The 16,610-nt window shown below is 39.0% G+C and overlaps 2 protein-coding genes across 18 annotated transcripts in view; one reads left to right on the forward strand and one right to left on the reverse strand.

Moving 5' to 3' along the window:
- Positions 1 to 1,659: 1,659 nt before the first annotated feature.
- hyi (hydroxypyruvate isomerase) lies at positions 1,660 to 7,507 on the forward strand. Of its 2 annotated transcripts, none has more exons than XM_079460418.1 (8): positions 1,660 to 2,036; positions 2,952 to 3,063; positions 3,503 to 3,617; positions 5,120 to 5,198; positions 5,291 to 5,340; positions 6,054 to 6,123; positions 6,727 to 6,861; positions 7,093 to 7,506. In XM_079460418.1, the coding sequence occupies exons 1-8, from the start codon at positions 1,838 to 1,840 to the stop codon at positions 7,149 to 7,151; spliced, it is 819 nt and encodes a 272-aa protein (XP_079316544.1). In that variant the 5' UTR covers positions 1,660 to 1,837; the 3' UTR covers positions 7,152 to 7,506. The 2 variants fall into 2 exon arrangements, with proteins under 2 accessions (XP_079316544.1, XP_079316545.1); XM_079460419.1 differs by having other exon boundaries at positions 1,684 to 2,214; positions 7,093 to 7,507.
- szt2 (SZT2 subunit of KICSTOR complex) overlaps positions 7,352 to 16,610 on the reverse strand; it is a 66,149-nt gene continuing 56,890 nt past the window's right edge. For 15 of the 16 annotated variants that reach the window (XM_079460413.1, XM_079460410.1, XM_079460409.1 and 12 more), the window contains 7 exons: positions 14,610 to 14,823; positions 14,232 to 14,418; positions 14,030 to 14,152; positions 13,393 to 13,909; positions 10,716 to 10,829; positions 9,183 to 9,251; positions 7,352 to 8,273 (listed from right to left, as the gene is read on the reverse strand). In XM_079460413.1, the coding sequence (XP_079316539.1) occupies positions 8,130 to 8,273; positions 9,183 to 9,251; positions 10,716 to 10,829; positions 13,393 to 13,909; positions 14,030 to 14,152; positions 14,232 to 14,418; positions 14,610 to 14,823 (1,368 nt within the window). In that variant the 3' untranslated portion in view covers positions 7,352 to 8,129. Of the gene's footprint in view, positions 8,274 to 9,182; positions 9,252 to 10,715; positions 10,830 to 13,392; positions 13,910 to 14,029; positions 14,153 to 14,231; positions 14,419 to 14,609; positions 14,824 to 16,610 lie in introns of those variants that run through there. The other variant, XM_079460407.1, reaches the window with a different exon arrangement.

Genomic DNA, 16,610 nt, shown 5'->3' on the forward strand with positions numbered 1-16,610 from the left:
ACCTTCGTGCGCATCTTGTATTGAATGTGTACTATAAACAAGATTGAAAGGAACCTTTCATAAGATGCATCACCTTAAAACCAGTATGAGAAGAGACGTGGTCATAAAAATGTACAAGCTTATTCAAAAGGTATTTATTATGAAAAGCCACGAAATGAGCAAACAAGCGGCATTAAAGGTCGTGGGTTAAACTGAAGTTATGACGTATTAAACACTCGGAGTAAACACGGAACATGGATGTTGCATGAGGCCTTTATTTAAACAAAATAAACATGTTCACAAAAGGGATTCAAGGATCTAGATGTCCAAATAATAGTGTGGTGTCTGGGTAAGAAGGTCCTTAACTACAACATAAATAATTTGAAAAACCGCTGAATTTCTTATATAACTATGTTTATGTTTCTTTAAAATATAATTAAGGTATAAATGAATAATGATACGAATAATGTCACTTTATTCATTACACATTACAGCAGTTCTATTGTAAAAGAGAATATTTTTCTATGCGAAGTAAAGAATTATAAGTTACCCGTAAAAATGTCCCCTTTCAATTCCAACAATGGCATATATTACCTGTTCAGTCAGCAATAAAAAATACAATTTAAGTAAGCATACAGCAAATATATACCAGCGGGTTAAAATAGGTTGTGATCCACAAATCGGTCGAGCCAAATCTTCGAAAGGAAGAAAAACTGAATAACAATTTCAAACCGTCCCCAAACGATCACAGTAAAGGTGATTTGATAAATATGTGCGTGTACCTCTGTGAGATGCACAGCTCTAGGTTGGCCGGGTTTCTAAATACTGTCAATACATCATGTGTGCCATGAAAAGAAGAAAGGATCTGCAGTTTCAGCGTTTTCTGCATTCCTCATTGTTATCGTTCTCAAACATATTGTGCTTTACACCAGACTTTTTTTCTATGTCTTAGGAGTTCCTGAACACACCTGTTTCTGTAAGCTTTAAGGCAAATGCACAAGAAGCAAAATCTGTGAAAAATTGCCAATTCAAAACCTTTCATGGATGAAATACCCTCACTGCCCATCACACTGCACATCTGTAAACGGTACATTATAAGTAACAAAAGTGTAAACCTGTAAACAACACATCTGTACACTCATTTAAACAATTATATTTCGTTTTCTTTTGTCAATACTCTTTTCACGTTTTGTATAAAGTGCATTACTGTTTTATTTCATTCAGATATCTCAATGTATATTTGCGCAATGTTTGCACCATGTGTACAGTTTCTTTTGGATTGATGCGTAAACATACTTAGTAATAAATCTCCATCTGATTTGTAAAATAATAATACTAATCTCACTATTCTTAGCTTTGTATACTGTGCTAGGCTTTAATGGACTGGTTTTGATGCACTTGTGTATTTTGTTGCCTATGTTGTTATAATTGCTTCCAATGTTTCCTCATCTGTAAGTCGCTTTGGATAAAGGCGTCTGCTAAATGACTAAATGTAAATGTGAAATGGAGGACACTGGGTCCTTTATCAGTATTTACAGTATGAAGGTATGATATTTGTATTATTTTATTATTTTAGGGGTTTATACTTTCATGAAATAAATAATTAACTGATATTATTACAACAGACCTTTGGAAATATATCATCATCTAATAAAAAGTGCCGTCTGAAAGACACGCTCTAATGCGCAGGCGCAGAGTCACGTCACGTGACCGATCAGCAGACCGGCGAGTGTAAACATTGAGCACGTGTTTAAAGAGCGGTCAATAATCGCTATAGTGAACCATGAAAGCGACTGGACCTTGCTCTCTCCGTTAGTCGTTAGGTTTGCTGATATCACTAACACGTCCGGAGTTAGAAATGGCCGCGTTAAAGTTTAGTGCGAATATTTCATGGCTCTTCACGCAATTCCCGGAGATGACGCAACGTCTGCGCGCCGCCGCGTCTGCGGGATTTCGAGCGGTCGAGGCGGCGTGGCTCTACGAGTCGGACCTCACGGAGCTAAAGAGAGTTAAGGATGAAACGGGGCTCGAGTTTGCGCTCATCAACACGCCCCCGGGTGAGAGAAAACGGACTTGAAATGATAGACAGATAGAGCAAGGCGTTCAGCTGCATCTGCTACTTTTTTAAAGGTCTCTGGGGTTTTTGTTATGGACAGAAATAGATGAACGTTCAGTTCGTTGGTCACAGTCATAATGATGCTTTATATGCAGCTGGAGAAATGTCTAATGGAATAGGTGAGACCTTCCTCAGCTCGTGTGGGAAGCAGGCACTAGTTACACTGATGTTATGCAATTCTGTACAGTCTACCGACCAGTTCAGTGTTGTATTGCAAATTCCTTTATTCCCGAATAAGTAGAGAATGCACACAGACTGATACAATGCTGAAAAGTACACTTGAAACTAATTCTATTTCATTTCAATCTCACGTATTAAAATGAACCACAATCAAATTAAAAACAGAAAGTGTGCATAGTTCATCGACACCTCAATGCGAGGATTGCGATTTTATTATGGTATTAAAAGCATAGTTCACCCAAAAATATATGCTTCCACTCATTCAAAACCCTTTCCTCTGTGGAACACCAAAGAAGATATTTTGAGAAATGTTGCAGTTGATTTGGGTCCATACAGTAGAAGTCAATGGGATCCGATGTCTTTGGGTAACCAACGTTTTTCAAAATATCTTTTTCGTTATTCAGAAGAAAGTCAAATAGGTTTGGAATGACATGATGAAATGTTTTTTTGGGGCGAACTATCCCTTTAAATACAGTGTGCTCTCGGCGCATCAAAATATACATATTCAGCATAGCGCACATGCTACTGTACATGCGTACGTGTATGTTGTTTCGTCGGTATGTCATTGCATACACAAGCAGAAGAAATGAGATGCTAAGATTATATTAGCAAAAATAAACTTCGCAAGCGCAGACATTTTCATTCAGGGAGTTTCTTGCATTTTTTAATCCTGCAGGAGATTTGAAGAATGGAGATTTGGGGTTGGGTGCTGTTCCCGGGAGAGAGCAGGAGTTCAGACAAGGTTTGGATCTGGCTGTTCGTTACGCTAAAGCCCTGGACTGCAGAAGGTAACACTCAGTGGCACATGCTGATGCATTTAATGCATAACATAAATATAATAGAGCCATAACGTGTGGCTGATTCATATTCACCGTGGATCATTACCATACGCTTTACTGCTCCATCCGTATTATGTAAAGCATAAAACATCACCTCCCACTCTGAGCCGATATAACGGGAAACAAAGCACAAGGTTAACATCGTGATGAAAGTCTAGACTTGAAAGTTTACACCGTCGCTTTCTAAAAGGGTTTCAAATATACCAAAATAGTTTCCCCACTGGCGTCTCTGTACAGCTCTTCCCCAGATGTCTAAAAGTCTTATCTAACACATTCACATCCTCCGACACGTACCTCGGGTAAATCAGATGTGATTTTGAAGACCACCAGATGTTTTACAGTGTTTTACCTCTGCTGAGACAAACTTCTGCTAATTGTTTATCTTTAGGATCCACTTGATGGCGGGGAGAGTGCCTGCGGGGGCGGATCGCTCCGCTGTTGCCATGGAGATGGAAGAAACCTTTGTGCAGAACCTGAAACATGCGGCAGGTGTCCTCTCAAAGGTGACCCCCCCCTTATTGCATCATGGGAGGATTGGCCAAAATGTGATTTTAATCTTAATGTAAAGTTAAATATCTTTTTAAGTTTCTGAAGTTTTAAATAGTTATAAGTCCTGTCATCATTTTCTAACCCTCGTATCATTTCAAACCTGAATGACTATCTTGTTTATGCAGAACACATAAGAAGATATTTTGAAGAACGTCTGTAGCCAAACAACACTGGCCTCCATTGACTTTCATTGTGTGGAGACACAAAACCACCAAGACATTTTTCTAAATATCTTCTTTTGTGTTCCACAGAAAAAAGGGTCATATACACATTTTTAACAACACGAAGGAGACACATTATGAGTTTCTTTTGGGTGGGGGACGACCTATTCCTTTAAGAGGTGTCAGGGTGGTCTGACATTACATGCATCAACTTCCACTGTATGGATCGAGGGGCACCTGCACGTGTCAAGGATGACAGCATGGCCTGAGGCTTTGGTCAATAATCCAGCTCTGACTGTAAACACGGAGGTGTATTAACACTGTTATGTTAAAAGAATCAATACGCTGCATGGCTCTCAAAAACAAACCTTGTGTATTTTACGAAACCCTTCCTAGATTGTTTAGGAAGATTGTTGCTAGACCGAACACCTTGTAAAAACAAGTAATAAATGCCAAATATTTTCTTAACAGTCTTTTGATTGGTCCGATGTAGAATCATGAATAATTGATTTAGTTCAGCATGTTTTCCGTGCACGAGAATCAACAAGCAGCAGGTACATTGAGCTGATTTATCGTTTTCCCGCAAATATAATTCCAGCGAAAATACAATTACACCGTCGCCTCTGTACTTCAAACAGCCTGTAAAGGATGTTTTCATTGTTTTTATGCCACTTTAGATGCTCCATTTCTCACTCGATTTTATTATATTCTTTATTATATTTATTTATTTACCTACTCCCTCTCACAGTTCACGCTCATGAAACTTTCTGCACTTTTCCATTTTCTGGAACAGGGAATGTTTGTTATTTTGTGTATAACAGCATCATCGACCAATAAAACACACACCCACGTGCATCATATCCTGTTTCACAGATTAAAGGCCCCTTCGCACCAAGAACGATAAAGATATCTACAGTACTGTATAATGTTAAATATAGACGGTTTCAGTGGCAACCACATAAACGAACGATATGTGGCCCAATATCATTTCCGGTAGACCAACGCAAAGAATCAATAACTGTCGAGTAGTTTTAATTGTATTACATGCCATTATTATACAACAAAATCGTAATATAAATTAAATATTAATATAAGATCAATTGTAATATTATAACCAAACATAGACCAAAGTTAACTTCAGGCCAGACGTTCATCTGCTTTATAAAGAAGTAGTTATAGTTACGGTCTGGGTTCTGCTATTCTCTTAAAGATAACATTCAAACATCTTTCTAAATTTAATAGTAATTTTTCTTGGTTTAATAAAGTCTAAAAGCGACTATTTTCTCTTTCTGTAGGAAAGAATCATTGGCTTGATTGAACCAATTAACACCCGCATAACAGATGCACAATATTTCCTGGACTCCCCTCATCAAGGTAATATTGTATTCTTTTATTTTTACGAATTACAGTTTTGAATTTATAATTATTTGAAATGACAGTTTCTTCCTTAATATCAATTTCCATAGCCGCTGTGATTCTACAGAGAGTCGGTCACCCCAACATCAAATTGCAAATGGTACGTTTGCTATATTCTACACATCTCAAGCATTTCTTTAAACCCGTTAAGGAAAAGTGCTTTTGTAGACAAACAAATCCAATAGACTCGCATTAATAAACATTGACTGTAGCTTACTGAAGTTGGTAGAGAAAGTAAGGAGTGCAAAAGTCATGGGAACACGCATACTGATGAAATGTATAGATTGCATGCACTGTAAGCCGCGTTGCATACAGTGTCTGCCAAATGCATACATTTCTGATCACTTATCAACCAAACAACATGCTCCCAACAACTCAAAACATTATAACAACCGCACAGCAATCGCTGAAAAACTTTAACGAGAAAATAGAATCTAGCTGTTGTCTACCTGGTGTTTCATGGTACTTGAACTTTGTGTTTGTACTTACTAGGGAGAAAGAACTAGACGACATGAAGGTATTTTAAGTGACCTAATTATAAAACAGGCACACAGCAGCATGTCGTCCTTTTAGGATAATGAAATTTCTTACAGCACTCTTGGATTTCTCACCTAAATAAATGATGTTTGGGGACAGCGAGAGCTTAACGCAGCAGTCGGCAGCTGTGACTGCTGCGGACACTTATTCTCGGCGCTCGTCTGATGTTCGTCCGAGGAAACAAAGGCCACAGTGATCACACGATCCAGAGTCCAATGTGGGAAATTATGTGAGATTTTATCTTCAAATGATGAAATTTGTCTTCTGTCGTTTTAGGACATCTACCATTGGCAGATCATGGACGGCAACTTAACACAAAACATACGGAAATATTTACCATTGACAGGTAACTGTGGGAGCTGAAGTAATGTTCATTACGCTCATTTTCATTGTTCACATTTCTGGTCTTGGTGTGCGGCACATCAATCAAAATATGTGATATCTTTCTCCGCCTCTGAAATGAGATGATGTCACAGATCCATGATTGGATCGGGAATTTTTGGTTACTGTTATTTTGGACGGCCCAAAGAAAAGCCGGTGCCAAGTTATTACATTTTGATGAAAGATTACATAAACGTTTCTTTATGCACAATTGCGTCATAAACCTTAATAAATTTGATTTATTTATTATAATACTACTTTTTGGAAAACTACATTTGCACCTGAAATTCCTGAATTTGCTTTAATTAATGATTTTAGTGTCCAATCGGGCAAGCATTTGAGTATATACTGTATAAAGCTGTACAGTCAGCTGAAACAAGACCTGATCATCCTGTCAGGGTTTATTTTCCCATACCGACAGCTGACTGCACATTATCCCTTACATCATGTTTAGAGGGTATTTTAAGTACAATATCACAATTACCAGTTGAATCTAGCATAAATCCGGGCCAGAGACAGCAAAAGTGTCGATCATTGGGTCAGTGGACTTTTTATGGTTTGGTTGCAGGTCACATCCAGATCGCTCAAGTCCCTGACCGTCACGAACCAGACAGTGATGGAGAGGTGAATTTCTCTTACCTCTTTAAACTTCTGGAGGAACTGGGCTATCAGGATTATATAGGCTGTGAATATAAACCAAAGCGTAAGTACAGCGATGCATTTTTAAAATCTATATCTGTCAGTTTTAGTAGTATTTACATTTAGTCATTTAGCAGACGCTTTTATCCAAAGAGTTCAGGGAGCAATAAGTGATATGATATTTGGTAATGTGGTTTCACATTATTTGACATTTAAGAGTCTGGGAGATCTTATCTTATGGTTTGTGAGAATGACGTTCTTGATTTTATTCATGTTTAATATTGTGGTTCTGCAGGCTCTACAGAAGCAGGTCTGGACTGGGTGAGAAGTTACTGGAACAGCCATAAGGACTAAACTCACTTTGAAGTTCAGCATCTTTTAAACTCTCACGCTAATCGTTTGTGTTTTTATAATTGACACCTTGTATAAAAATGACAAGAGCGTAATTTTTTCCCGATAATAAAAGTGAACAGCAAAATTCATGTATGATGTTCTGTTACGTTTCTATTCATTAACATTCCTTTTATATTTCAAAGAAAACGACTTAAATTTTTATACTTAAGATTTATTGTTGCAGTTCTCTTACAAATCTGTCTATATACATAATGTACATATTTCAACAGCTTGAGAAATTTGAACTGAAAGATTCTCACATCATTGAGTATGAGTCCAGTGTGCTTACAGAAAACAATAAAATCCATTTTCATTCAATTCCTCAGTTTTTTGAATTACAGGAGCTTAAAAACAATACATTTCGTTTCCTGCACGTCATTCTACCTTCGCAGCATCATTTTGTCACAGATGGTGTGGGGTAGTGCTGTAAACAAACCGACTGCCTTCGACATGAGAAAGAAATACAAATAAAGGCACTTCCAGGGACAATTATGAAGCATAACTGTGATGAGAATCAACTACCTGGTTGTGAGCAGGATCTAACGCACACGGCCAAGCGAATCACAACAAAAGTTTCCCATCAGCGACCGAGAAGAGACGAAATACACAAAGACACACGATGGCTTTGGCAAAGCGTTTTCATGCGCCAATACCCACCCACCGGCTAATCGCCCTCGAATCAACAGGGCAGACAATTTAGCTGCTTTTCTGTACGATATGTGGGCGATTTAATTGCTTAAAAGGCGATGCGCCGGGCGACTCGATGCGCATTAAACACACGGTACGCGTTTAGGAAGGTGAATCGCGGCCCAATACGAGCGTCTCTGCCAGGAGGCACAATGATTTCATATCAGAACCGACTGCTTTAATGCACTTCTGTTAACCTGTGTTATTTACACAGAGCCTGCAGGTGGATTTTACTGAAACAAACACCCAGGTTTACAGTAGACCAGTCCAGAGGTTGTAGCACGCTGTGTTGATGACGGACTCCAGATGGTGGTACATGGAGACCAGCTGTGGCGGGGGGCTGCTGCTCGGCTGGCTCTGTGCTGGTAAAGGCTCTCTGAAAACCACCTTCAAACTCTTAAGAGCAGAAGGAAAGAGGGAGTGAAACCATGAGCTTTGTGCCGGAATCAAAACTTATTTATTATTGAGTACAATTTTTAGTAAACCAGACGGGCTCTCAACATCTAACTTGAATCTAAATGTGCTGCTACTTGTTAAACAGATCAATCAAAATAACTTGGGTGTTTTTTTTAAACCTTAGATGTCCAAATTTGCTGTTTTCCAGGAAAGAGTAAAAACACAGCTCTTTTTAAATGATTAAATACTGTGTTGTGAAAGTTGACAAGCACTTTTAATACGTATAATTGGTTAGATTTTTGCAAAACCAAATGACAAAAGGCTGATTAAAGGGATAGTTCTCCCAAAAGTCATTTACTCCCCCTCGGATTGTTCTAAACCTGTAGACATTTCTGTATAATGTCAGTAACCAAACAGATCTAATCCCCCATTTACTAACATTGTAGAAAATACTATGGGAGTAAATGGGGGACGAGATCTGTTTGGTTACTGACATTCTTCCAAATATCTTCATTTGTGTTTAGCAAAACAAATAAATGAATACAGGTTTGGAAAACCTGGGGGCGAGTAAATTCTGACAGATTTTCCATTTTTGGGTGAAGTGTCCCTTTAATAATAATGATTTATGGCAAAAAACTAAATCACAAAATACGGAGATAAAGTTTCTGAAGGACAGCAGTGATATTAAAGTGGATGGATATTAATTAAACTTCACAAAGTGCTCTTAAATTTAATGTAATGTTCACACAAAAATATTCACTCAAGAATGGGAGTACAATGCTCAGACTCAAAAGTTATTCATGAGCGTTGCAACAGCGTTCAACCAAATTAATTCTCAACAAATGAAAGAAACTTCTCAAAATGTTGCAGTGTTTAAGGTCTGTGCCAGGGAAATATTGAATAACTCACCGTTTTTCCTGCCTGGGCATCGAGGAACACCAGAACAAAACAGTCGGTGAACTTCTGGTTCAGAACAGCCTGAAAAATAAAGAGTACATAAACGCTCAAACATCTCATTTACAAATCTTAATTCTTTACCCTAAAATGTTTCTTTCATTGTTACGTTTAACTCGAATGTCCCAGGTTTTCTGTCTTTAATGGGACAGTACAGCAGAGAGCAGAAAGAAAAGTGTTGGGGAGATTGGGACCTTCGAGGCAGGAATCAAACTCGGTTTATCCTCCCCAACACTGAGATGCATTTTATCCAGCTAATGAACAATGAAACACTGAAGCGCATTACAGTAGTCAAGTCTTGAGGTCACAAATGCATGAATAAGCATTTTTGAGTCAGCAACACAGAATATTTTGTAACTTGGCAACATTTCTTAGGTGGAAAAAGGCTGTTTTTGAGACATTTGAGATGTGATTTCGAAATACAGGTTGCTGTATAACTGTACAACGCCTAGATCTTTTACTGTATTTGTTGGAGTAACAGTACATCCTTCAATTTGCAGGTTATAATCCGAAATATTCGGTTTACGTGTCTTTGTTCCGATAAGTAATATTTCAGTTTTATTAGAATTTAAAAGAAGGAAAGCACAATTCATTCTTGTGCTTTACTGGGACATAACGTAGTCAAGACGTTTCATTCTAAACGTTGCTTTTCCTTTTCCATTAAATTCAATGAGATGTTTAAAAAAATCATAGTCAGCCAAACTTAAATATGTTTGATTGCTCAGACATAACACATTTCTACTCAAGTCGCATGAATTGGGAATCTTGCGATCAATATAAAAATAAAACACTCGCAATAAGAGGTTTGTTTAAAATGGGTTAGTGGCAAATGGCACTAAATATAGCTGCAAGCAAAGATCAGAAGTCAAGCACAAAAAACTGTACAGAGTATTATATAATATATCAAAAGGGCAAGCTGGTACTGCAAAGTTAAGAGGATATTCAAGTTTTGACTAATAAAAAAACAGCAAAAATGCTGCATGTTTGGTGTCTCCATCCATGTTTTTTACAGGAACTTATTTTGAAACCCACCTTTACTTAAATCTCATGTGACCAACTTTTAGTAGAAATTATTAGGTGGGAATTATAACACTGGATTTACTGCATGGAGAAAGGGTTAGTTTGTGTACCAAATACTTAAATAACAATAAATAATAAATGTGTCACTTTTTTCCACATACGGATACTTTCTTATATCTTTGATTAATATGTAGACAGTTATGAGTCTTACTGGTCCATTCATAAATCATTATTAAGTTCTTCTGAACACAACTCTGTAGTGCTATTAAAACATTCTGTACGGCCCCACACAACAACATTTGCTCAATCAATGTAAGTCTGGGCCGGCCCATCTGTTTGTCTGACAGCTGGCTCATGAGGTCATTCCTTTAAAAAATCTGTTTTGCATTTCACTTGCCATTGCTGAATGTTTTTCTGATAGTGTTTCATAGATAATATATACAGTTAATAGGGCACCACATCTCTTACCAGATACTGAATCCCACCGTCGTCTTTAAAATGCCTGCAGTTTTGTGGGAAGCGCGAGAGCAGAACTTTGATGAGCGTCTGGTACCAGGCAGGACTCATGTTCAGGAAACAGTCCTGTAAAACAATCGCGACAGTTAGAGGAGAGCAGACGCAACAGAGGAGAACAGACACAAGTGATCTCAATTTGTGCACTGCAGTGGATGAGATTGCAGACGTATGGTGAAGGGAAAGTGAATATTTAGATGTGTTAAAGGCACTCTTAAATCCTTTTGGATAAAAGCATCTGCTTAATGAATAAAAGTAAATGAAAATTCTTTGAATGAACTGCTAGTGTTACATGGAAAAATCTCATGTGAGATTTAAATAACACAAGAATGCGTAAATTAACTTTAAATTTGTTTTAAAGAGCTTACTTAAAAGTAGTAAAAAGGTTCTGGAATAATCCAGCTACAGTGGGACATTATTTCAAAGCCGCTGTGTGTGCGCCAAACCCATTATTACTTTCGTATTTGATTTCATACTGGAAGTCATTGAGGAAGCTGTTGACACAGCTGGTTTCATATTGCGTCTGTGACCTGATGTAAATTTTTTAAAAGATGTAATTTGCGGTAACTTTCTCCCGGTCTCACATCTCAGTGGGAGCACGTCTCTACTTGTATTGGTTTGACAGTAGTATACATCATCCAAACGCTCGGATTAGCATTAGCAGCGGTAGCACAGGAGCCGCCCGGCTCAGCAACACCGACTAAGCAGTTCTGCTTCTGTGAAGGGAAGCAGTGTGCGGAAAACCGAAGAAATGACACGACACTGATATGCAGGTTTTGATTTGACAGATCTCCACGGGGGGAAAAAATAAATAAATCACAACTGTCAGTGGCTACAGCTTTAGAAGAGAAACACGTTTGCAGGTTTCCAGCATCTGTAATACGGCAGGCCTCATGCGTGGCGTGCCACAGGTGGGGTCGACTTGTGGGAGGAGGAAACATCGCTTCGGATTCTCACTGAGTTTAGATCAATGTGCATTTGAGAGGCGGAGATGAAGTGTGGAGAGATGGGGAGGAGATGCCAATAAAATGCTAGAAATCCTGCAGGTGGTGGATATGGGGAAGGTGCTGAGGACGATTATTATTTCAATCACAGATGTCCCTGCTCTTCACAGCAAATACAATGTCTCTTTACAAAAGTTAGTTTTTGGTTCGCTTTTGGATATTGTTTGGCAACCAAATAATAACATTCTACGAATGTTCTTTTAAGGTTTTATTTTTGTAAACATAAAATAACGTTACCAGAACATTGCAGGATGTGTTTTTTTTTAATTACCTAAAAGTAACTAATACAGAACGTTCCGTGATGGTTATTTTTGGGTTATTATTCTACAACCAGAAAATAGCATTCCCAGAATATTTTTAAAATAGCCTATAAATAACGTTTACAGAACGTTCCCTGGTTGTTATTTTATGGTTATTTTTTGGGAGCATGTTTCTTGTGATATAGTAAAAATTACAACTTTTCATATCTTTGATTATTATTAAGTGATAATAAGTTTTCTAATAAAACAATCAAGAATTTACAGGCTCTCTAATGGATAACGTCAGTGACTAACATGTGCAAATTAGGAATTGAATAAACAGAAATTAGAGTTGTAAGAAACTCTTTTCTAAAGCCAAATATGCCAAGACGGTGGCAAACACAGTGAATTTTATTGGCAGAAACGCTGCCTTTAACAGCTGCTGTGTAATCGTGTCACGCACAAGCACCCTGTTGGCGAAGGACAGACAGTGTGAATCTGTGTGTGCATGTTGATCCACAAGGGATGATTTAAAGCGTAAATAAGGAAGGCAGTGTAATATTAAAAGGCCCTAATGAGCTGATGTTTATTGCAGATGGGTGATGAATAAGGAGCAGATTTTCCCCGAAGAGTAGCGCATTAGCATGCTTCTATTCAAACACCAATCAAATGAATGCGCCAACCGTCAGAGCGCCTTGAACAAACCGCAGCGAAAAGAGAACGCCATGCAGTTTCCAGCAGTCTGATAACTTACGTCATACATCAGTGACTACAGTTAAGAAACAGTTTTTAAAAAATGTGTGTGCTTTTACGTGAGGCAGATATGTTATATTAATATGCTAGAGCTATTATGTAACATCAAATTAACTCAGCATAAAAGGTGGCTAGATTTAAAGGAATCGTTCACTTTCAACATACATTTTCATGATAATTTACTCACTCCTGTTGTCATCCAAGATGTTAATGTATTTTTTTTTGTCGAAAAGAAATTGAGGTTTTTGATGAAAACATTATTCTCCATATAATGGACTTCAATGGACTCCAAACGGTTGAAGGTCAAAATTACAGTTTCAGTGCAGCTTATAAGCTTCAAGCAAACACTTTTGTCAAAAGCAACTTAAGAGTGCATTCAAGCTATACATTTTTTTATCAGTATGTTTGTTCCTTGAGATTCAAACTTATGACCTTTGTGTTGCTAGCAATGGTTGAGCTACAAAGACACCACCTTCATAAACTTAAGGTCAAGCCTGAAATTTCAAACAATTTGGTGCTATAATAAAGTTTCTGCCCTATTGTGGAGTTGCCTGCCAAAGAACAGTAAGGAGAGAGGAAACAGAATAAAAGAAGGTCTCAGAGGTGTAGGAAAGCATATGTGGTGTGTTTACATACCAGCTGCGGGTCGATCTCAGCGATGGATCGGCTCTGCACTGCATTCAGCAGCTCCTCCAGTTCACTGAAAGCCAGCCTGCTGAGTTTGAGTTTATCCAGAGCCAAATGCTCCCCGTGAAACAGCCTCCTCCACAGATTGTCCCTGCGGCAGTGTCCCATGGCCTGCTCCACGCTGCTCTGAATCTGCCTCCGTGCTGTCATCACTTCAGAGTTCAGCAGAGGGAAGAGAGGAGACAGGTAAAAGAGCCCGTGAGAGTCCTCGCTCTGACCCGCGGACGGGAGAGACTCCGTGGGCTGAGACTCGGGGCTGGTCGCAGGGGTGACAGGGGTGGTTGTGTCCTCCCACAGGTCCTGTTCGGATTCCGTCGCCGCCCCGCTGTCTGAGTCCATGCGTTCAATAGCGACGCTGCCGCTGAGGTCACGATAGATCTGTGGAAGCTTCTTAAAGCGTCGCATGTCGGCGGTCAGACGGGGGAAGAGTTCTCTCTGACTGGTCATGATCACGTAAAAACGCAGCCTGAGACAAATAATTTGAAACAGAAGAAAACAAGACCTCATTGCTCATTTTCACAATTCACAAATGATTAGTGGGATATTTTGTTTAATGGGTCTCCGGGTTGTTTGACGCTGTGCTCACCTGAGCAGGTGTCTCTCCCCCTCAGACTGATCTTCAAACGGAGCAGCATTATGATACACGAGCAGCGACACGTCAAAATCGTCATGGAGTTGTAAACCTTCGAGGTCTTTGTAAGAGCCGGAGCTAAATGATAATAATGCTATTAGAATAACTACTAGCATAGGAAATTATAATCTCTTCAGATCTAGAGACAAAAGTTTACCTGTTCCACAAAGCTACCAGCGCGTACTCATGCTGGTCCGAGCTTGGTGCCCCCTTTTTGTTGTTGTCGTTTGCAACTGCAGCCTTAGACATGCGCAGGGGTTTCATCCCGTATGTCCCAGCGTGATCGGTGATGTAATTGTACAGCTGGTGTGCAGTGATCATCCCCGTCGATATTGAAAAACACCCTAATAAACGCATATCAATTTGAATGTTATTTTAAATACCAACATCTCAAAATATCTCTTTTTTGGATCCACAGAAGAAAGTGTCATATACAGGTATTGAATGACACGAGGGTGAATAAATGATGACAGAATTTTTATTTTGAGGTGAACTAGCCCTTTTAAGCTTATTGGATGTTGTTAAACAAACTTACCCTGGAAAACATGGTTGCGACCAAATTTGGGTATATCTGGGTGATGTGCGATGAAATCCTCCAGAAAGCTGGTAAGCTGGTAGCCCTGCCGCAGGGTCATGTGACACCCCACCAGGTACTGATGCACCACACGCAGGTGGAAGTCGTAGCTGAACGAGTGCACGTGCATCAAATCTCGAACCTTATCGCACTCCTCGGTGAACAGCATGGACAGCTGGGGGGGGGAGACACACACCAACACTGTTTCTTAAAGAGCAGAACATGCAGTTGTTTGAACTCCACATAACCTAACAGAAACCATTTAAATCAAAGGCACCAGAGCCCCCACAGGAAGACCGCAAGCGGTAGCAGGAAGATCATTCCAAAACCTCTAAATCCTAATAGTGATACTAACCGAAAACCCAATCCAATATGACTCCAGAGTGATTTAAAGAGAAGCCCCAACAGCTGGTCAAATTAAACCAGCCCCGCTGTAAGATTCAATCCTCTACAGAATCCTATTCCATCTGGATCCCCAAGCCAGTCCATCGGCTGCCCACAACGTTTTAGTGGTGCTCTACGATATAAGTTTTACAATTAAAAATGCATGTACTCTATGTGATCTTAGTCTTGCGTAGCATACTGAAGGTCAAGGAACTTTTGCCGCATTATTTGGTCAAAGCCCACCATAGAGGCCATAAAAATCCTGTGAAACTAAACCAATCAGACGACGACTTCGAACGCGCTGAAGTGCTTCCAGAAAAGTGTGCCTTATGCATCAGACGTTTAGCCAACAGTCCGTAGTCTGAGACTAATGTAATCTTAACAAAGAGGTCAAGGATTGGTGGGTTAGTACGGTCCAGTTTGCCCCTGTTGGTAGATAATGTAACATCATTATGTGATCTTACTATACAACAAAGGCAGCAGTGTAATCGGACAAAAGATTTTTCCATATAAATTAAAAACGTTCCTTTTTGTTACATCAGACGTACTACCTTAGCATATACAACCATTTCGTTTTTATGTCTAGGGTCATTTGAGGCTCTTGACCTTGCAAATCTTTTGATCCTAATGCTCAAATGTCAAATTAACAAATGTGTAATCGTTCAAACATCTTGGTATATTTTATTAAAAGATTTTTTTTGAAATTGGATACTGAATTATTAAGAAATAGCCATAGCAAACTACTTCGATATTGTTTAAAAACATCTCAGGTTGAGACCTCAAGGAGTTGTCTTTTAATATGCCAAGGAAACATTTCTACAAAATGGCAAAGGATTACTACACTGAATATGCAAAACGCAACTTTGAGCAGTTTGTGTTATTTCAAAGAGCAAACATTTTATTATACAGATCCAAATTTATGACGCAGATAGTCCATGACCAAATACAAGGCAGACTGCATACTTCAAGGTTATATGCTGGTCAGGCTATTAAAGCAAATGGGAATGCTAACATAAATTAAAGGAGAACATTTCTGCGTAGTTCAGTTAAAAAGCGAACCCCTCTCTGACTTGCCGGTGGTTTTTAAACATCTGTGATATCCATTAACTTAATAACTGTATCCCATTTAATTCAACCAAACATCAAAGCCGTGGTCACAATAGCATAAGTGCCAAATGCAAATGATTGTTGAGAGGAAAGCAGGTAGTAATCACAGCACAATGGAAGTGGGAGGGATGACGGCAGCTAAACGCTATTACGCTGTCGCTTTCATCTTGACCGCCACCCTGGAACAAATGCAAATAAGTCTTATCAAATCAAGAGTTGAAGATTAAAAAAACGGCTTGTTTGGTGGCTGCGGCTGACACAGCAAGGCCATTTGGAGAAAACGACAAAGAGTTCGTGCAGTGGAAGCTTTCATTCCCTCTGAGAAGATTGTTTTTTACAATGTTTGTCAAACACTAAGCACTCTCACAATTTGCCACAATCACAGTTTGCGTAAACGTTAAAATAAAAAGAGAACCTAAATGCTAAAAGTTGAAACAAAAAGTTTGCCACAAAAAGTCTAACACATTCGAC

The sequence above is a fragment of the Barbatula barbatula genome (assembly GCF_947034865.1).
Source record: "Barbatula barbatula genome assembly, chromosome: 7".
Lineage (NCBI taxonomy): Eukaryota > Metazoa > Chordata > Actinopteri > Cypriniformes > Nemacheilidae > Barbatula > Barbatula barbatula.